The sequence below is a fragment of the Procambarus clarkii genome, chromosome 82, assembly GCF_040958095.1.
Source record: "Procambarus clarkii isolate CNS0578487 chromosome 82, FALCON_Pclarkii_2.0, whole genome shotgun sequence".
Lineage (NCBI taxonomy): Eukaryota > Metazoa > Arthropoda > Malacostraca > Decapoda > Cambaridae > Procambarus > Procambarus clarkii.
The window spans coordinates 1,112,630-1,134,561 of NC_091231.1; the positions used below are offsets into that span (position 1 = coordinate 1,112,630).

The 21,932-nt window shown below is 49.9% G+C and overlaps 1 protein-coding gene across 3 annotated transcripts in view; it reads left to right on the forward strand.

The window, feature by feature from the left end:
* Window positions 1–21,477, forward strand: part of LOC123764259 (vesicle-fusing ATPase 1) — a 51,778-nt gene extending 30,301 nt beyond the window's left edge. For all 3 annotated transcript variants that reach the window (XM_069315753.1, XM_045751815.2, XM_045751816.2), the window contains exons 2-8: window positions 329–417; window positions 1,213–1,345; window positions 4,874–5,105; window positions 9,517–9,653; window positions 12,591–12,777; window positions 16,364–17,643; window positions 17,989–21,477. In XM_069315753.1, coding sequence (XP_069171854.1) covers window positions 332–417; window positions 1,213–1,345; window positions 4,874–5,105; window positions 9,517–9,653; window positions 12,591–12,777; window positions 16,364–17,643; window positions 17,989–18,159 — 2,226 coding nt within the window. In that variant the 5' untranslated portion in view covers window positions 329–331 and the 3' untranslated portion in view covers window positions 18,160–21,477. The remainder of the gene's footprint in view (window positions 1–328; window positions 418–1,212; window positions 1,346–4,873; window positions 5,106–9,516; window positions 9,654–12,590; window positions 12,778–16,363; window positions 17,644–17,988) is intronic.
* Window positions 21,478–21,932: the final 455 nt, after the last annotated feature.

Consider the following 21,932-nt stretch of genomic DNA (forward strand, 5'->3'; position numbering starts at 1 on the left):
ATGCTTCACCCAAGTACTCTACAACACAACCTAATATTTAATAATGATAATATATATTAAACAGAATAATTTTGAATGCACAGTGTGGTAAAGTTTATGAATGTGTTTGTGGTCAACCGCAGCTTGGACCAGCATGAGTGAGCACCAAGTTGTAACTCATCCTCGGACTATGGTGGTTGGTGGAGGGTCGTAGAGTGGATAACAATGTCTGAGGATGAAGTTTCACTTCACATACATTACCAAATTTGTCAGAGACAGAGATATATATACTTTGTTAACTCTTAAATTCGTGAAGTTGATAGAAATGATTTAGTTTGATGTCTTGCAGGTAATGAGGGTAGCCAAGTGTCCCAACGAGGAGCTGTCCTTCACCAACTGTGTCATCGTTAATGAGAACGACTTCCCTCTCAAGGTCCGGTGAGTTGAGTAGTGTAGTGACTGTCTCTCCAGCGCCGCGGGAGGCCGACACAACATGTTCACTAACCACCAAGTGTACTGTGATCCTCAACATTGTCCACAACTCTAGTAAAGTCTAGGTGTATATACACCTGGAAGCTGGGGTACACCTCTGGCTACACACACACACACACACATGTCCTGCCTGGCGGGGTGTATCACTACACACGTGTCCTGCCTGGCGGGGTGTATCACTACACACGTGTCCTGCCTGGCGGGGTGTATCACTACACACGTGTCCTGCCTGGCGGGATGTATCACTACACACGTGTCCTGCCTGGCGGGGTGTATCACTACACACGTGTCCTGCCTGGCGTTATGTATCACAACACTGTTGCTCGACCTCAAGCAACAAAAGCCTCAAACTGGATAAATTTTGACCTAAAATATCTGGAGACATTAACATAGTTCTGGGCTGGCAGACATGGTGATGCCCCACCTCCCTGCTGACACAACTGGCCCACGCCTCGTGTTGTCTCACTCACATACTGTAAATATCAATAATTACCAGTCAAACCAAAACACCTAACCTACCATACCTACCCTAGGCCCAACCATACAAAAACATTGTATATCATAACAGCAGTTTGAGACAAGACAGTGTTCGTTTAGACGGTACAAAGAAGATAACCGAATACACCTTTGGAAGCGGATGTATGTAAACAACATGGCTTGAGTAAGGGTTGAAATAGATCAGGACACTGAAGATAACCAAGGCATAACCATGGCATAACCATGGCATAACAATCTCCCCAGGTACATCCAGGTGACTAACGACCAAGGGAAGCACTTCATCTACACCATCAGACATGACCGAGGGGTCAAGCCTGGTCACATGGGCTTCAACGCCATCCATCGGAAACAAGCGATGCTGTCTTTGGACCAAGAGGTAAGAAGCACACTACATCTTACTCCTCCCTTCCTCCTCTTTAATATTTATAAACTTATAAAAGTGTGAGCTAGTATTACAAGTGACACAAATGTCACTTTAATAATAATAATAATAATACTAGTTTATATACTTGTAACATAGGATGTTAAGCAATATTCTTAAGCCGTTCTTCAATTGGCTTAAAGCTCATCACATGACAGATTTATATTATATATTTAATAGTAGTTTGTATCGTATTTTTTGTTCTCATATTTTAGATTTGTTCAAATCTGTATTTTATTTCCTGCATATGTTTTATATGAAGAGGAGAGTAATTACCTGAAGTGATCAGGAAGGAGTACGGTGTGTGTTGGTACACTGTGTGGGGAGAGTACGGTGTGTGTTGGTACAGTGTGTGGGGAGAGTACAGTGTGTGTTGGTACAGTGTGTGGGGAGAGTACGGTGTGTGTTGGTACAGTGTGTGGGGAGACTACGGTGTGTGTTGGTACACTGTGTGGGGAGAGTACGGTGTGTGTTGGTACAGTGTGTGGGGAGACTACGGTGTGTGTTGGCACAGTGTGTGTTGGTACACTATGTGAGGAGACTACGGTGTGTGTTGGTACAGTGTGAGGAGAGTACAGTGTGTGTTGGCACAGTGTGTGAGGAGACTACGGTGTGTGTTGGTACAGTGTGTGGGGAGAGTACGGTGTGTGTTGGTACAGTGTGTGTTGGTACACTATGTGAGGAGACTACGGTGTGTGTTGGTACAGTGTGAGGAGAGTACAGTGTGTGTTGGCACAGTGTGTGAGGAGACTACGGTGTGTGTTGGAACAGTGTGTGTTGGTACAGTGTGTGGGGAGACTACGGTGTGTGTTGGTACAGTGTGTGGGGAGAGTACAGTGTGTGTTGGTACAGTGTGTGAGGAGACTACGGTGTGTGTTGGAACAGTGTGTGTTGGTACAGTGTGTGAGGAGACTACGGTGTGTGTTGGTACACTGTGTGGGGAGACTACGGTGTGTGTTGGTAGACTGTGTGAGGAGAGTACAGTGTGTGTTGGTACAGTGTGAGGAGAGTACAGTGTGTGTTGGTACACTGTGTGAGGAGAGTACAGTGTGTGTTGGTACAGTGTGAGGAGAGTACAGTGTGTGTTGGTACACTGTGTGAGGAGAGTACAGTGTGTGTTGGTACACTGTGTGAGGAGAGTACAGTGTGTGTTGGTACACTGTGTGAGGAGAGTACAGTGTGTGTTGGTACAGTGTGTGTTGGTACAGTGTGTGTTGGTACAGTGTGTGGGGAGACTACGGTGTGTGTTGGTACAGTGTGTGGGGAGAGTACGGTGTGTGTTGGTACAGTGTGTGGGGAGACTACGGTGTGTGTTGGTACAGTGTGTGGGGAGACTACGGTGTGTGTTGGTACAGTGTGTGGGGAGAGTACGGTGTGTGTTGGTACAGTGTGTGGGGAGACTACGGTGTGTGTTGGTACAGTGTGTGAGGAGACTACGGTGTGTGTTGGTACAGTGTGTGAGGAGACTACGGTGTGTGTTGGTACAGTGTGTGAGGAGACTACGGTGTGTGTTGGTACAGTGTGTGAGGAGACTACGGTGTGTGTTGGTACAGTGTGTGGGGAGACTACGGTGTGTGTTGGTACAGTGTGTGAGGAGACTACGGTGTGTGTTGGTACAGTGTGTGAGGAGACTACGGTGTGTGTTGGTACAGTGTGTGAGGAGACTACGGTGTGTGTTGGTACAGTGTGTGGGGAGAGTACAGTGTGTGTTGGTACAGTGTGTGAGGAGACTACGGTGTGTGTTGGTACAGTGTGTGGGGAGAGTACGGTGTGTGTTGGTACAGTGTGTGTTGGTACAGTGTGTGGGGAGACTACGGTGTGTGTTGGTACAGTGTGTGTTGGTACAGTGTGTGGGGAGAGTACAGTGTGTGTTGGTACAGTGTGTGGGGAGAGTACGGTGTGTGTTGGTACAGTGTGTGGGGAGACTACGGAGTGTGTTGGTACAGTGTGTGTTGGTACAGTGTGTGGGGAGACTACGGTGTGTGTTGGTACAGTGTGTGTTGGTACAGTGTGTGGGGAGAGTACGGTGTGTGTTGGTACAGTGTGTGAGGAGACTACGGTGTGTGTTGGTACAGTGTGTGAGGAGACTACGGTGTGTGTTGGTACAGTGTGTGAGGAGACTACGGTGTGTGTTGGTACAGTGTGTGAGGAGACTACGGTGTGTGTTGGAACAGTGTGTGAGGAGACTACGGTGTGTGTTGGTACAGTGTGTGAGGAGACTACGGTGTGTGTTGGTACAGTGTGTGAGGAGACTACGGTGTGTGTTGGTACAGTGTGTGAGGAGACTACGGTGTGTGTTGGTACAGTGTGTGGGGAGAGTACAGTGTGTGTTGGTACAGTGTGTGAGGAGACTACGGTGTGTGTTGGTACAGTGTGTGAGGAGACTACGGTGTGTGTTGGTACAGTGTGTGAGGAGACTACGGTGTGTGTTGGTACAGTGTGTGAGGAGACTACGGTGTGTGTTGGTACAGTGTGTGGGGAGAGTACAGTGTGTGTTGGTACAGTGTGTGAGGAGACTACGGTGTGTGTTGGTACAGTGTGTGAGGAGACTACGGTGTGTGTTGGTACAGTGTGTGAGGAGACTACGGTGTGTGTTGGAACAGTGTGAGGAGAGTACGGTGTGTGTTGGTACAGTGTGTGAGGAGAGTACGGTGTGTGTTGGTACAGTGTGTGAGAAGACTACGGTGTGTGTTGGTACAGTGTGTGAGGAGACTACGGTGTGTGTTGGTACAGTGTGTGAGGAGACTACGGTGTGTGTTGGTACAGTGTGTGAGGAGACTACGGTGTGTGTTGGTACAGTGTGTGGGGAGAGTACGGTGTGTGTTGGTACAGTGTGTGAGGAGACTACGGTGTGTGTTGGTACAGTGTGTGAGGAGAGTACGGTGTGTGTTGGTACAGTGTGTGTTGGTACAGTGTGTGAGGAGAGTACGGTGTGTGTTGGTACAGTGTGTGTTGGTACAGTGTGTGAGGAGAGTACGGTGTGTGTTGGTACACTGTGTGGGGAGACTACGGTGTGTGTTGGTACAGTGTGTGTTGGTACAGTGTGTGAGGAGACTACGGTGTGTGTTGGTACAGTGTGAGGAGAGTACAGTGTGTGTTGGTACACTGTGTGAGGAGAGTACAGTGTGTGTTGGTACAGTGTGTGAGGAGAGTACAGTGTGTGTTGGTACAGTGTGTGAGGAGAGTACAGTGTGTGTTGGTACAGTGTGTGAGGAGAGTACAGTGTGTGTTGGTACACTGTGTGAGGAGAGTACAGTGTGTGTTGGTACAGTGTGTGAAGAGAGTACAGTGTGTGTTGGTACACTGTGTGAAGAGAGTACAGTGTGTGTTGAAGCACAGTGTGAAGAGAGTATGATATTTTCCATTTATGCTCCGTTCTGTCGGTAACTTTGCCTTTGCCATAATCAATTTTTTAAATTTTCAATTATTTGGGAACCCAAATATTTGTTGATTTATTATATAACGTATTGACCATTGGCTCAGATCCGCGTGGAGCCGTACGTGCACGACCCGCAGAGGCAGCTCATCGGGACGATGGTGCTGGAGGCAGACTTCCTGCAGAAGAAGAGCACGACCAACGACCCCTACAACACCGACCAGATGGCCATGGCCTTCATGGAGCACTTCGCCAAGCACGGCTTCACCGTCGGCCAGCCTATAGTCTTCAAGTTCCAAGACAAGAAGACGCTTTCTCTCACCATCAAAGAAATTGAAGGTTTGGGAAATTTAAGATGCGAACAATAGATGTTATTTTTCAGGTAGACTGAATTCTTGTCTAGTGTGGAGGCGTCTGTGACAGTGACAGGAGGCGTCTGTGACGGTGTGACAGTGACAGAAGGAGTCTGTGACGGTGTGACAGTGACAGGAGGAGTCTGTGACGGTGTGACAGTGACAGGAGGCGTCTGTGACGGTGTGACAGTGACAGGAGGCGTCTGTGACGGTGTGACAGGAGGCGTCTGTGACAGTGTGACAGTGACAGGAGGCGTCTGTGACGGTGTGACAGTGACAGGAGGAGTCTGTGACGGTGTGACAGGAGGCGTCTGTGACGGTGTGACAGTGACAGGAGGAGTCTGTGACGGTGTGACAGGAGGCGTCTGTGACGGTGTGACAGTAGCAGCAGGCGTCTGTGACGGTGTGACAGTGGCAGGAGGCGTCTGTGACAGTGACAGGAGGCGTCTGTGACGGTGTAACAGTGACAGGAGGCGTCTGTGACGGTGTGACAGTGGCAGGAGGCGTCTGTGACGGTGTAACAGTAGCAGGAGGCGTCTGTGACGGTGTAACAGTAGCAGGAGGCGTCTGTGACGGTGTAACAGTGACAGGAGGCGTCTGTGACGGTGTAACAGTGACAGGAGGCGTCTGTGACGGTGTGACAGTGACAGGAGGCGTCTGTGACGGTGTAACAGTGACAGGAGGCGTCTGTGACGGTGTGACAGTGACAGGAGGCGTCTGTGACAGTGACAGGAGGAGTCTGTGACGGTGTGACAGTGACAGGAGGCGTCTGTGACGGTGTGACAGTGACAGGAGGCGTCTGTGACGGTGTAACAGTGGCAGGAGGCGTCTGTGACGGTGTGACAGGAGGCGTCTGTGACAGTGTGACAGTGACAGGAGGAGTCTGTGACGGTGTGACAGTGACAGGAGGCGTCTGTGACAGTGTAACAGTGACAGGAGGCGTCTGTGACGGTGTGACAGTAGCAGGAGGCGTCTGTGACGGTGTAACAGTGACAGGAGGCGTCTGTGACGGTGTAACAGTGACAGGAGGCGTCTGTGACGGTGTAACAGTAGCAGGAGGCGTCTGTGACGGTGTAACAGTGACAGGAGGCGTCTGTGACGGTGTAACAGTAGCAGGAGGCGTCTGTGACGGTGTAACAGTGACAGGAGGCGTCTGTGACGGTGTAACAGTGACAGGAGGCGTCTGTGACGGTGTGACAGTGACAGGAGGCGTCTGTGACGGTGTAACAGTGACAGGAGGCGTCTGTGACGGTGTAACAGTGACAGGAGGCGTCTGTGACGGTGTGACAGTGACAGGAGGCGTCTGTGACGGTGTAACAGTGACAGGAGGCGTCTGTGACGGTGTGACAGTGACAGGAGGCGTCTGTGACAGTGACAGGAGGAGTCTGTGACGGTGTGACAGTGACAGGAGGCGTCTGTGACGGTGTGACAGTGACAGGAGGCGTCTGTGACGGTGTAACAGTGGCAGGAGGCGTCTGTGACGGTGTGACAGGAGGCGTCTGTGACAGTGTGACAGTGACAGGAGGAGTCTGTGACGGTGTGACAGTGACAGGAGGCGTCTGTGACGGTGTGACAGTGACAGGAGGCGTCTGTGACGGTGTGACAGGAGGCGTCTGTGACAGTGTGACAGTGACAGGAGGCGTCTGTGACGGTGTGACAGTGGCAGGAGGCGTCTGTGACGGTGTGACAGTGGCAGGAGGCGTCTGTGACGGTGTGACAGTAGCAGGAGGCGTCTGTGACGGTGTGACAGTGCCAGGAGGCGTCTGTGACGGTGTGACAGTAGCAGGAGGCGTCTGTGACGGTGTGACAGTAGCAGGAGGCGTCTGTGACGGTGTGACAGTGGCAGGAGGCGTCTGTGACGGTGTGACAGTAGCAGGAGGCGTCTGTGACGGTGTGACAGTGACAGGAGGCGTCTGTGACGGTGTGACAGTGACAGGAGGCGTCTGTGACGGTGTGACAGTGACAGGAGGCGTCTGTGACGGTGTGACAGTGGCAGGAGGCGTCTGTGACGGTGTGACAGTCACAGGAGGCGTCTGTGACGGTGTGACAGTGACAGGAGGCGTCTGTGACGGTGTGACAGTCACAGGAGGCGTCTGTGACGGTGTGACAGTGACAGGAGGCGTCTGTGACGGTGTGACAGTGGCAGGAGGCGTCTGTGACGGTGTGACAGTGGCAGGAGGCGTCAGAGATGTGGTGGTGGGAGAACACCTGGAAGACACATCACTAAACTTTAATATAAAAGTGTATGATAGTGTTGTCATACTGCTTCGAAAGTGAGACATTTTAGTGAGGAGAGGAGTAAGCTGAGGGGCCAGTCTCTAGTCCTGAGAGAGACTGTGAGACTGTGATCCAAGCTGATCCTGGATATCGATGTGTCCTGGATCGAGGTCCTATCGATCCAGGACATTGAAGTCGTCCTCGGTGTAGTTCAGAGGTCACTGGAGACTACCTCGGTGTAGTTCAGAGGTCACTGGAGACTACCTCGCTGTAGTTCAGGGGTCACTGGAGACTACCTCACTAGTTCAGAGGTCACTGGAGACTACCTCGCTGTAGTTCAGAGGTCACTGGAGACTACCTCGCTGTAGTTCAGAGGTCACTGGAGACTACCTCGCTGTAGTTCAGAGGTCACTGGAGACTACCTCGCTGTAGTTCAGGGGTCACTGGAGACTACCTCACTGTAGTTCAGGGGTCACTGGAGACTACCTCACTGTAGTTCAGGGGTCACTGGAGACTACCTCACTGTAGTTCAGGGGTGATCAAAAGACCAGTGATAGTTCACAGCATTAAAGTTCCCTCTTTGAGCTCGCTATGACACAAATTCCATTTATAATATTATTAGGGAAATCATTGAGAAATCTCCAAGATATGAAAACACACTTAATGTAATGGGGAATGTTGCATGTGGAAGGTGTACAGTAAAGACAATATGAACACTGAGATGGTCACACTTATCAACGTGACCTAAGAGGATCTCCTATGTCACACTACACTAATTTAACAAGTGACCAGCTGTGTGTTTAAGAAAAATTTATATAATTTCTCAATCAATATCTTGGCCAATTATCGTTCCAATGATCTCAAATACTAACAGCATGTGTAGAAACGACTCAAAATGTTATGTTTAATGTTTTTTCCTCAGGTATAGAAATGGCATTCACTGGAAAAGTAAAGGGTTTTGCGTGTTAGTGTGCTCGGACACAGGCGAACAAGACTGAGCAGCGTGCATTTGTGAGAGAATTCACTTAAAATGCACCAACTGCAATGCAAATTTGGACACGGCACAAAAGGTTCAGTGAGGAAGGCTGTGTGTGCGGGGCAGAAGGATGTGAACGACCTCACTGAACGACCACCAGTACCGGAAGGGTTGGTCGAGCGGGTTCCAGAAACATTTTTGCGAAGTCCCAGGAAGTCCATAAGAGCAAGTCTGGATACCCAGATTCCTCCAACAACAGTTTGGTGCATCGCAGAGAAGCGCTTGCTAATGACACCCCTACAAGCTGCAGCTCGTTCGTGCCTTAAAGACAGATGACGAGCAAAAGCGCAAGCAAATCTGTGTTGATATGCAGGAGAAACTTGAAGACGAGTTTGAACAACGTCTTGTTCAATGATGAGGCCACATTTCATATGAATGGTAAAGTCACGAAGTATAATGTTCGCTTTTGGCGAACGAAGAAAATCCCCGCGCCACAGTTGAGCACACGAGGGACTCTACAAAAGTGAATGTGTTTTGTGCCATCTCCAAGAATCATCTTTATGATTGGTTGTCTTTGAGAGAAATGTGACCGGCGATGTTGTCGACACGTGCTTCACAACTGGCTAATTGATGAGCTCTTTGCAAATGAACATGAATACATAATTTGTCTTCAGCAGGGCGGGGCTCCACCTCCCTGGAAGCTCACGCTGTGGGCTTATCTCAGTGAGGATGTGCCAGGAGGCTGGATCAGGCGTGCTGGTGATGAAGACAATGTGCTGTTGAAATGGCCGTCGTGTTCACCTGTCCTCACACCTTGCCATTTTTCCTCTGGTGCAACATGAAGGGACTGGTCTATGTCCTCCCTCTTCCTACACGTCTGGAGCAACTCCAGCAGAGCATCACTGCTGCCCTGGAGACTTACACAAGACACGCTACAAGGGTGTGGCAGCAGCAGCTAGACTACCCACCTCATGTCGACCACGTCACAGGCGGCGCGCATATTGAAAACCTGTGAAATCCTTCGTGACATCCTCATACCTTTGAATTTCTCATTCAAATTTTCATGAATAAATCTTATTTTGTTCAACATTAAGCCTGTTTTGTTTCAACCTGTTTAGTTTCATTTGCCTAGACTATGTAGTTACTCAGATATTTACATCGCAAATGATATCAATTTTTGTAAGCACCTTGTATATTTTTACAGCTGCCGACCCAGAAGCTGTTGCCTCGGGGAAGAAGAGAGAACCGCGCAAGATCGACTTCGGAGTTCTTCAGGCAAATTCCTCAATTATTTTCGAAAAGAGTGAAGGATCCTTCCTTATCCTCACAGGAAAAGCAAAGGTAAACAAACTGAGCATATTGTCAAATATCTTATGTTAGCTAACAAGGCATCGCTCAGGGCAGCAGTTGTATCCTGACTCTCCACCAGGACTATACGGTCACTGGGTTGGGAGTCCACCACAGTCACTGGGTAGGGAGTCCACCGCAGTCACTGGGTTGGGAGTCCACCACAGTCACTGGGTTGGGAGTCCACCACAGTCACTGGGTTGGGAGTCCACCAAAGTCACTGGGTAGGGAGTCCACCGCAGTCACTGGGTTGGGAGTCCACCGCAGTCACTGGGTAGGGAGTCCACCACAGTCACTGGGTAGGGAGTCCACCACAGTCACTGGGTAGGGAGTCCACCACAGTCACTGGGTAGGGAGTCCACCGCAGTCACTGGGTTGGGAGTCCACCGCAGTCACTGGGTAGGGAGTCCACCGCAGTCACTGGGTAGGGAGTCCACCACAGTCACGGGGTTGGGAGTCCACCGCAGTCACTGGGTAGGGAGTCCACCGCAGTCACTGGGTAGGGAGTCCACCGCAGTCACTGGGTAGGGAGTCCACCACAGTCACTGGGTAGGGAGTCCACCGCAGTCACTGGGTTGGGAGTCCACCGCAGTCACTGGGTTGGGAGTCCACCACAGTCACTGGGTTGGGAGTCCACCACAGTCACTGGGTAGGGAGTCCACCGCAGTCACGGGGTTGGGAGTCCACCACAGTCACTGGGTTGGGAGTCCACCACAGTCACTGGGTTGGGAGTCCACCACAGTCACTGGGTTGGGAGTCCACCACAGTCACTGGGTTGGGAGTCCACCACAGTCACTGTGTTGGGAGTCCACCACAGTCACTGGGTTGGGAGTCCACCGCAGTCACTGGGTTGGGAGTCCACCACAGTCACTGTGTTGGGAGTCCACCACAGTCACTGGGTTGGGAGTCCACCACAGTCACTGGGTAGGGAGTCCACCGCAGTCACTGGGTTGGGAGTCAACCGCAGTCACTGTGTTGGGAGTCCACCACAGTCACTGTGTTGGGAGTCCACCACAGTCACTGGGTAGGGAGTCCACCGCAGTCACTGGGTAGGGAGTCCACCGCAGTCACTGGGTTGGGAGTCCACCGCAGTCACTGTGTTGGGAGTCCACCACAGTCACTGGGTAGGGAGTCCACCGCAGTCACTGGGTTGGGAGTCCACCACAGTCACTGGGTTGGGAGTCCACCGCAGTCACTGGGTAGGGAGTCCACCACAGTCACTGGGTAGGGAGTCCACCGCAGTCACTGGGTTGGGAGTCAACCGCAGTCACTGTGTTGGGAGTCCACCGCAGTCACTGTGTTGGGAGTCCACCACAGTCACTGGGTTGGGAGTCCACCAGGACACCACACAATTCCTTTAACCAGACTTCCTTTTTTTATGAGAGCCACTTTTATGCTTCTATATCAACTTTGTACATTTTCAAAACTATTACGGTTCTCGTTGACCAGTGTTATACAACATGGTCTTCCTTCCCTTACTGGTATGACCTGCGTACGACCCATATGTTGAACAGTAGTTGATCTTTATTGCATCTGCAAGACACTATCACGACCCAGGATGGTAAGGACGAGTCTGACCACTGTTGCTTGGGTTTCAGCACAACAATATCTGACCAAAGGTTAACCTTAAGCATAAAGCCTTTTATCGCGTTATTGATGGCGTCGGTGTGAGGATGTGTCCGGCTGTAGGAACAATGGTCTCAGTTGTAAAACTCATGCATGAAATTTGAGAAAAAGTTGGTAGTTCTGAATTTCTTGACGAAGTGTTTGAAATTATTGGTGGTCTTTGTTCTGAGCTTGGCTCTCCTCTTCTTGCAGACTTGTGATCTCAGACATAACAGTACTAACACCAATATCAGCTGAGCGACTAATTCTAATAATGTGTTTGCCATATTTTGATGGATATGAAAACATTGGTTGATTCGTACGTGGGATAAAGTTATGAAAACTACTGGAATTTTGTGTTAGTTAGGAACAGCCTTCTGAGTGAGACAGTCATTTATAAAGCAGTTTGTAAAGTGTGAGACTTGAAGTCTAGAATTTCTCAAGATCATTATAACTGGCCAAAATTTAAATGCTCTATTTGTACATTTATCAAATAATTCACACCAAGTTGGCAGGGCTGAGCCTTCTTGTATCACCACATGTAACTGTTTAAGGAATTGGAACACTATAGAACCCGCTGTAATACAAGCAACAGAAGCGTGTATATGAATAGTATTTCATGTCACATTTCATATTGGTAACAGTAGTAATTGGATAGTAGTAAACACTACTCTGGATAATAGTAATTGTCTGTACTACTACATCCATATGCGCTCCACCCTGTATCTTCAGTCATGATCTTGTGGGTAAATTCTGTCTCTCATACCTTGTGTAGTGCATATGAGGATGTGTTAAAATATGCACGAAAGGGTTCTAACAAAATCCAGTTTTTATTTCCTTCTCGGTTATCAGTTATCATATAACTAATCAAGTATTATTTCTCCCATGTCAAACATAATAACACTAACCCACACATATGACAGTTAAGGACAGTAACAACGGTGCAGTCCGTCCTGGACGGTTATGAAGTAGTAACCACCTGACGAGGGTCCAGGACGGACCCAACCCTGGCCACTACCACGTCACATGTGTGGCCTTGGCTGTGTCCAGCCACGTCACATGTGTGGGCTTGGCTGTGTCCAGCCACGTCACATGTGTGGCCTTGGCTGTGTCCAGCCACGTCACATGTGTGGGCTTGGCTGTGTCCAGCCACGTCACACATGTGGGCTTGGCTGTGTCCAGCCACGTCACACATGTGGGCTTGGCTGTGTCCAGCCACGTCACACATGTGGGCTTGGCTGTGTCCAGCCACGTCACACATGTGGGCTTGGCTGTGTCCAGCCACGTCATGGTGACTGTGTCTGCATAATAACTGTGATGTTTCAGGCCCGTTCAGCACACACGAGCCTCTTCTCCGCTGACTGGGACTTCCAGAAGATGGGTATTGGTGGTCTGGATGAGCAGTTCATCCACATCTTAAGGAGAGCTTTCGCCTCGCGAGTCTTCCCACCGGAAGTGACGGAACAGTTGGGGGTCAAACACGTCAAGGGACTCCTGCTCTACGGACCTCCAGGTGGGATCATCACTCCTCTTAAAGCTCTTATTGTTATTGGTGCAACCACAGACCCATGTCATACACATTATCATTGGACACTATAAGTAGTCAGGGGCGGACGCTCCACTCTGCTTAGACCCAAAAATGTATTCAAAGGCGAATACAGTACCCAAGGTAGTGGACCAGTGGTTCCGGGGGTCTCGGTGGTGGACCAGCTGGCCCGGGGGGGGGTCTCCCTAGTGGGCCAGGTGGCCCGGGGGTCTCCCTAGTGGGCCAGGTGGCCCGGGGGTCTCCCTAGTGGACCAGGTGGCCCGGGGGGTCTCCCTAGTGGGCCAGGTGGCCCGGGGGTCTCCCTAGTGGACCAGGTGGCCCGGGGGTCTCCCTAGTGGGCCAGGTGGCCCGGGGGTCTCCCTAGTGGACCAGGTGGCCCGGGGGTCTCCCTAGTGGGCCAGGTGGCCCAGGGGTCTCCCTAGTGGACCAGGTGGCCCGGGGGGTCTCCCTAGTGGACCAGGTGGCCCGAGGATCTCCCTAGTGGACCAGGTGGCCCGGGGGGTCTCCCTAGTGGTCCAGCTGGCCCGGGGGGTCTCCCTAGTGGGCCAGGTGGCCCGGGGGATCTCCCTAGTGGGCCAGGTGGCCCGGGGGGTCTCCCTAGTGGGCCAGGTGGCCCGGGGGTCTCCCTAGTGGACCAGCTGGCCCGGGGGGTCTCCCTAGTGGGCCAGGTGGCCCAGGGGTCTCCCTAGTGGACCAGCTGGCCCGGGGGGGTCTCCCTAGGGGAGCAGGTGGCCCGGGGGTCTCCCTAGTGGGCCAGGTGGCCCGGGGGGTCTGGCTGGTGGACCAGGTGGCCCGGGGGTCTCCCTAGTGGACCAGGTGGCCCGGGGGGTCTCCCAAGTGGAGCAGGTGGCCCGGGGGGTCTGGCTGGTGGACCAGCTGGCCCGGGGGGTCTCCCTAGTAGACCAGGTGTCCCGGGGGGTCTGGCTGGTGGACCAGCTGGCCCGGGGGGTCTCCCTAGTAGACCAGGTGGCCCGGGGGGTCTCCCTAGTGGACCAGCTGGCCCGGGGGTCTCCCTAGTGGGCCAGGTGGCCCGGGGGGTCTCCCTAGTGGGCCAGGTGGCCCGGGGGTCTCCCTAGTGGAGCAGGTGGCCCGGGGGTCTCCCTAGTGGGCCAGGTGGCCCGGGGGATCTCCCTAGTGGACCAGGTGGCCCGGGGGGTCTCCCTAGTGGGCCAGGTGGCCCGGGGGGTCTCCCAAGTGGAGCAGGTGGCCCGGGGGGTCTCCCTAGTGGAGCAGGTGGCCCTGGGGGTCTCCCAAGTGGACCAGGTGGCCCGGGGGGTCTCCCTAGTGGACCAGGAGGCCCGGGGGGTCTCCCAAGTGGACCAGGAGGCCCGGGGGGTCTCCCAAGTGGAGTAGGTGGCCCGGGGGGTCTCCCAAGTGGAGCAGGTGGCCCGGGGGGTCTCCCTAGTGGAGCAGGTGGCCCGGGGGGTCTCCCAAGTGGAGCAGGTGTCCCGGGGGGTCTCCCAAGTGGAGCAGGTGGCCCGGGGGGTCTCCCAAGTGGAGCAGGTGGCCCGGGGGGTCTCCCTAGTGGAGCAGGTGGCCCGGGGGGTCTCCCAAGTGGAGCAGGTGGTTCGGGGGGTCTCCCAAGTGGAGCAGGTGGTTCGGGGGGTCTCCCTAGTGGAGCAGGTGGCCCGGGGGGTCTCCCAAGTGGAGCAGGTGTCCCGGGGGGTCTCCCAAGTGGAGCAGGTGGCCCGGGGGGTCTCCCAAGTGGAGCAGGTGGCCCGGGGGGTCTCCCTAGTAGACCAGGTGTCCCGGGGGGTCTCCCAAGTGGAGAAGGTGGTTCGGGGGGTCTCCCAAGTGGAGCAGGTGGCCCGGGGGGTCTCCCTAGTGGAGCAGGTGGCCCGGGGGGTCTCCCAAGTGGAGCAGGTGGTTCGGGGGGTCTCCCAAGTGGAGCAGGTGGTTCGGGGGGTCTCCCAAGTGGAGCAGGTGGTTCGGGGGGTCTCCCAAGTGGAGCAGGTGGCCCGGGGGGTCTCCCAAGTGGAGCAGGTGGCCCGGGGGGTCTCCCAAGTGGAGCAGGTGGCCCGGGGGGTCTCCCAAGTGGAGCAGGTGGTTCGGGGGGTCTCCCAAGTGGAGCAGGTGGCCCGGGGGTCTCCCAAGTGGAGCAGGTGGCCCGGGGGGTCTCCCAAGTGGAGCAGGTGGCCCGGGGGTCTCCCAAGTGGAGCAGGTGGCCCGGGGGGTCTCCCAAGTGGAGCAGGTGGCCCGGGGGGTCTCCCAAGTGGAGCAGGTGGTTCGGGGGTCTCCCAAGTGGAGCAGGTGGCCCGGGGGGTCTCCCTAGTGGACCAGGTGGCCCGGGGGGTCTCCCTAGTGGACCAGGAGGCCCGGGGGTCTCCCTAGTGGAGCAGGTGGCCCGGGGGGTCTGGCTGGTGGACCAGGTGGCCCGGGGGTCTGGCTGGTGGACCAGGTGGCCCGGGGGTCTGGCTGGTGGACCAGGTGGCCCGGGGGTCTGGCTGATGGACCAGGTGGCCCGGGGGGTCTGGCTGGTGGACCAGGTGGCCCGGGGGTCTGGCTGGTGGACCAGGTGGCCCGGGGGTCTGGCTGGTGGATCAGGTGGCCCGGGGGGTCTGGCTGGTGGACCAGGTGGCCCGGGGGGTCTGGCTGGTGGACCAGGTGGCCCGGGGGGTCTGGCTGGTGGACCAGGTGGCCCGGGGGGTCTCCCTAGTAGACCAGGTGTCCCGGGGGGTCTCCCAAGTGGAGCAGGTGGCCCGGGGGGTCTCCCTAGTAGACCAGGTGTCCCGGGGGGTCTCCCAAGTGGAGCAGGTGGCCCGGGGGGTCTCCCTAGTGGAGCAGGTGGCCCGGGGGTCTGGCTGGTGGACCAGGTGGCCCGGGGGTCTGGCTGGTGGACCAGGTGGCCCGGGGGGTCTGGCTGGTGGAGCAGGTGGCCCGGGGGGTCTGGCTGGTGGACCAGGTGGCCCGGGGGGTCTGGCTGGTGAGACCCCAACATCATACTGTAAGAGCTCACACTCCCCACTTATTGATCGTGTCAGAAGAAAGACATAACAGTATGATAAGTCATTATATTATTCGTATATATTCTATTCAATACAGTCGGAATTCGTTCTCGACTCATAATTCGGAATTCCGGGTTCGAATCTTGGGCGGGACAGAAATGGTTGGGCGCGTTTCCAATCACCTAATGCCGTGTTCACCTAGCAGTAAATAGGTAGCCAGGGGTTAGTCAGCGTGACGTTGGGTTGCCTCCTGGAATGGATGGGGGTCACTGGCTGCCTGTCACCTGACAAAATTATTAAACTCTGTTTTAAAATTCAGCTGGAAAAGATCATCAGGGCAAATGGGGGGACCTTTGACAAGCTGCCGGCTTCCTGTCCTCATCGAGGCCACTAGTATTAGTGGCTCTCAGGTAAATTCAGGTAAAATGAATTATTATGAATTATAACATTAATATTATGAAACAAGATTTGTCATTGAAATCTTTGTGTAAATCATTTTCGTTTGTATATACGTATGTTTAATTGTTAAACGGTGTAAATGTTTTACATTTGTGCTTGCGCTTTACCTTGTAAACTGAAACTTACTTTCCAATTATTTGTTGTTGCAGGAACTGGTAAGACTCTGATGGCGCGCCAAATAGGAAAAATGCTCAACGCTCGAGAACCCAAAATTGTTAATGGTCCAGAAATATTAGACAAGTATGTGGGAGAGTCAGAAGCCAACGTCCGGCGGCTGTTTGCTGATGCTGAGGAAGAAGAGAAGCGGATGGGGCCAAACTCTGGTTTGCACATTATCATTTTTGATGAGATTGATGCTATTTGCAAGCAAAGAGGTTCCGTTGCTGGCAATACTGGCGTGAATGACACGGTTGTTAATCAACTCCTATCAAAGATTGACGGTGTGGAGCAGCTGAATAATATTCTTGTGATTGGCATGACCAACAGAAAGGATATGATGGATGACGCCTTGCTCAGACCTGGCAGATTAGAAATTCAGGTAGAAATTAGTCTCCCAGACGAGCAGGGTCGGTTTGATATCCTCAAGATCAAAACACACAAAATGATCGAGCATAACAAACTTGACCGCGACGTTGACTTAGCAGAGATTGCGTCTCTCACCAAAAACTTTTCTGGTGCTGAACTTGAAGGTCTTGTGAAAGCTGCTTCGTCCTCTGCACTGAAGAGGTATATTCACCTGGGGAACAAAATTGAAGTCGATCCTAATGCAATTGATAAACTTAAGATAACACGATCTGACTTTATATATTCCCTTGAAAATGACGTCAAACCATCACTGGGTACAAGTGATGAGGCACTCTCCAAGTTTATCGAGCGAGGAATTATTAACTGGGGACCTACGAGAGACCTGGTTGAGAAGGGCATGATGTTCGTGAAGCAGGCGCGCTCTCCAGAAACAAGCAGCCGTCTTTGTTTACTGCTGGAAGGAGCCCCGACAGCTGGAACATCAGCACTGGCAGCATACCTGGCAAAGAACTCTGAATTTCCCTTTATCAAGGTTATCAATTCTCGTGAGATGGTTGGGTTTATGGAGTCCTCCAAGTGCTTACGGATTAACAGAATATTTGACGATGCTTACCGCTCAGAACTAAGCTGCATCTTTATGAACGATCTGGAACACTTAATGGGCTACTCACCTATTGGTCCCCGGTACCAGTCTATTGTCCTGGACGCCATGTACTCGCTTCTCTCATCTTCCCCCCCTAAGGGTCGTAAGCTGCTCGTTATCTGTACTTCTAAGCGTCGAAATGTCCTGGAAGAACTGGGTCTGCTGTCAGTGTTCACGGCAGTGTTAAGAGTTCCGTACATCCAACACCAGGACGACGTCAAGCTCGTCCTTGAGGAGTCTCAAGCACTAACTTCAGATGAAGTAAGTACGCCTCACTCCACACTATTAGTAAATAATGGGACTAGTTTTTGTATCGACATTGCTGTAAGCATATGTAATATTTTAGTTTAAAAATTAGTTAAATTACCTAACGTAATGTAAGAAAGATTAAGAACCAGATACTGATAAGACTGAGACGTGTGTACGTATAGTGTGTGTACTTACCTGTCATTATTTATATATATATATATATATATATATATATATATATATATATATATATATATATATATATATTTATATTATATATATAAATTACACTTGCACCAGAGGTGGGTACCCCTTCTAGTTTAAAAAAAATATGTATAAATAATATATTTTTTTCAGATTGATTCAATAATGAGTCATATTTGCCACGGGAAGATCTTCGTAGGGTTGAAGAAGTTGCTGGGGCTGCTGGACTCGATGCGGGTGATGAAGGGAGTTGACTCCCGGAAGAGAGTGGCCTCATTTGTCAACTTGCTGGAGGACGAAGGGGTTTACACCCCTGAAGTTTAGAGTTAAGTACGAGAAACAAATGTATATAAGGATCGAATGGCTTGTCGCTGCTTGAATTCCTTGTAGGTTTCAGATACGTGAACCATACTCGTTTCAAAACGAAAAATATGTAGAGAGTTACAGTTTGTGTACACACAAAGTTTAATATAGTACAGTATTGTAGTTTGAAAACGACGATTGAAAAGATAAATATAATATTTAATATTTATCTTATTAAAAGACCATTTGGGAACCCCTCCATGTTAGACCAGTTTTATATCTAGACTTGGAAACATATCACCATTGACTACACAACAAATCTTTGACATTTACACATTAAATGAAGGCAGATTACACAGTTATGACTCCAAGAGTGTTGTGCATCTTCACAACATTGTGCTAAAGGAGTTTGGAAAGATTATTGGTAATAACTTTCATTTTAAATATCAATATGTTTTGTTGAACTTATAGGAAGAAATAAACAAATACACATACTAACACATACATGTACACACAGGTACATATGTGTGTGTACAGAGAGCATTTACATATGTGCACACAGGCACATATACACTCATCATCGCATACGCACCACATACACATGTTTACACGAGATCATACATGCACACAGATCCATACATATACATACACACAGGTCCATACATATACATCAGTGCTTGGCACTCCTGGTAGAGACGGGTTGGGGGTTGCTCACTCACACTCACGTAGGGTTCAGTAAAAACTTCAACTCTTCCAATTATTAAGTCTCACAAAAATACAAATAAAAACTTACGTAGATTTTAATGCAAGTTTTTATAATAACCTCATAATTGTTATGACTCATTATTTTATATTTATCAATAATAGATTAAAATTATTATATATTAAATTTATAAATGATGTTAAAATAAAAATATAAATAAATATTATGCCTATAAATAGGCAGCGTTTAGTCCAGTTCTTGAAATAAAATAGTTTAACATGGTGAAGGAGAGAGAGAACGGTGATGGCTTGATACCGTACATTGTTGAGCTGCCTCAATATTCCTCAAGTCCAGGGGCCAGATTCACGAAAACACTTACGCAAGCACTTACGAACGTGTACATCTTTCTTCAATCTTTGACGGCTTTGGTTACATTTATTAAGCAGTTTACAGGCATGAAAACTTGCCAATCAACTGTTGTTATTGTTATAAACAGCCTCCTGGTGCTTCGGAGCTCATTAACTGTTTAATAATTGTAAACAAAACCGCCAAAGATTGAGAAAAGATGTACAGGTTCGTAAGTGTTTGCGTAAGTGCTTTCGTGAATCTGTCCCCAGAATATCATATCATATATAAAATATAATTTACCTTGTAGTTATAATATTATCATATACTTTATTCACCTTTAAAATGAAATGTTTTGTATATTTAATTGTAATATTTATTGTTATGCCTAAAGTCATATCTGGTAAGGAAGGGAGAGTTGTTGATATCTGTTGTGTGTATCTGTGTTGATACACTCTAGTGACGTTGGCTAGTTACTAGACAACGTTATAATGTTATTGTTAATGAGTCTAGAAGGTTACACGAGGGGTGATAAGTAGTGATTCCGAGCCTTGATAACGATACAGTATATGTAAATATATTTATTTTAAGAGCTGTATGTTTCATGTTTTGTCATTGTTATTCACTTGTGTACTGGTCCAAAGCTTAAAGGGTTTTAATGGTGTAGTCTTTCATAATGGCTTAGTGTGTGAAATTACACATATTATTTCTTATAGAAGTGTTATATTTTGTTACAACCATTACTTGTAATCTAATTGATTAGAACCGTTTAACCCGATAAGAGTACACCCACCACCCAGTGATGGTATGGGTGTATGTATACAGTGAGAAGTGCAGCCCGCTTCTCTGTGTGTGTGTGTGTGTGTGTGTGTGTGTGTGTGTGTGTGTGTGTGTGTGTGTGTGTGTGTGTGTGTGTGTGTGTGTGTGTGTCCCGTCTTCCCAGTACTCTTTGTCGTATAACGCTTTGAAACTACTGACGGTTTTAGCCTCCACCACCTTCTCATCTTACTTGTTCAAACCGTCTACCACGCTGTTTGCAAAAGAAAACTTTCTAATATTTTTTCGGCAACTGTGTTTCCTTATCTTGAGTTTGTGTCCTGTTGTTCGTGAAGTTGCTGGTTTCAGGAATTGCTCTTTGTCAAGTTGGTTGATTCCTGTTAGTATTTTGTAAGTGGTGATCATTTCACCTCTTGTTCTTCTATCTTCTAGTTTTTGCATGTTTAACGCATCTAATCTCTCCCCGTAACTCTTAGTTTTTCAGTTCCGGAAGCCATTTTGTAGCATGCCGCTGCGCCTTTTCCAGTTTCTTTATGTGCTTCTTGAGACTGTATGGGCGCCATACAGCTGCTGCATATTACAGTTTTGGTCTCACATACGTCATGACCAGTTTCTTCAGTACTTCACCAGTCATGTAATTAATAACAAGTGTGAGGTTGGAAAGCGACACAAAGGCTCCTCTCACAATGTTGTTTATGTGTTCCTCTGGCGACAGTTTACTGGCCAACACCAGCGGCCTGAGTGGCTGTAGACTGTCTTGGGCGACCCGGGTCGCTGGTTCCAGCCCCCATCCTGCTGCTAAGAACTTCCCATAGCTGATCGGCTTTCCTGGCAGCTGTGCTCTTTATTCTGACTGTTATTTGAGTGTTATAAACTTATCCCCGATTATAATGTATCTAAAAGCACCTCCTCTAGGTCTCCTTCTTTATTAGAGTTCTGGCATTACTTTCCACATAATTTGTAAGTTGTGTGTGGTCTATTTTCTCTGATGCCACATTCCAGAACATTACAAATAGTGCATGGAGTCAGTCTCCACCACATCACTGCCTAATGCATTCCATATGTGAACTATGACACTGAAAAAAATCTAATGTCTTTGTGGCTCATTTGCGTAATCAGTTTCCACCTGTGTCCCCCTTGTTCGCGTACCACCCGTGTTAAACAATTTATCTATTCTATAACAGTAAATCTACCCTGTTAATTCCTCTGAAAATTTTGTAGGTATTGATCATGTCTCCCCTTACTCTTCTGTCTTCCAGAGTCGCGAGGTGCATCTCACGCAGCCTTTCCTCATAACTCATGCCTCTTATTTCTGGGACTAGTCTAGTGGCATACCTCTGAACTTTTTCCAGATTCGTCGACTTCATCTCCCATTCGGTATCAAATGTCTGGCCTCCTGTTTCCGCCGCCTAGTTTCATTACCTTACATTTACTCGGGTTGAACTGTAGTAGCCATTTGTGTGTGTGTGTGTGTGTGTGTGTGTGTGTGTGTGTGTGTGTGTGTGTGTGTGTGTGTACAATGAGAGGTGTCGCCCACTTGGTGTATGTACACTGAGAGTAATGTGAGTCCTGGACACTGTTGTGGACTATGTCAGGACTTGGTGGTTAGTGAGTAAGGTGTTGTGATGGTCTTCATGACCCCAACAAGTTGATAAACCATAAGACCACAACCAATGAACATCACATTCTATAAACTATACTAAATTGTTGACACCAACTTGTCATTATTTTTTTTGCAGAAGCATTTTACTCATTTTCGGGAACATGGATACGGCTGTTTTTCTTCCCAGGAAGTTGTCACTTGTGCGACATCAAATATCTACATAAAAAGGTGTTTACTGAAGATATTTACTGATTATATAATTGCCTTAATCTTAATTCATTATGTCGGGGGGACAGGCAGCCAGAGTGTATTTATACAGGTTAGGCTTGTATGTTGGTTTCCCCCCCCCCCTTAGATTATTGTCGA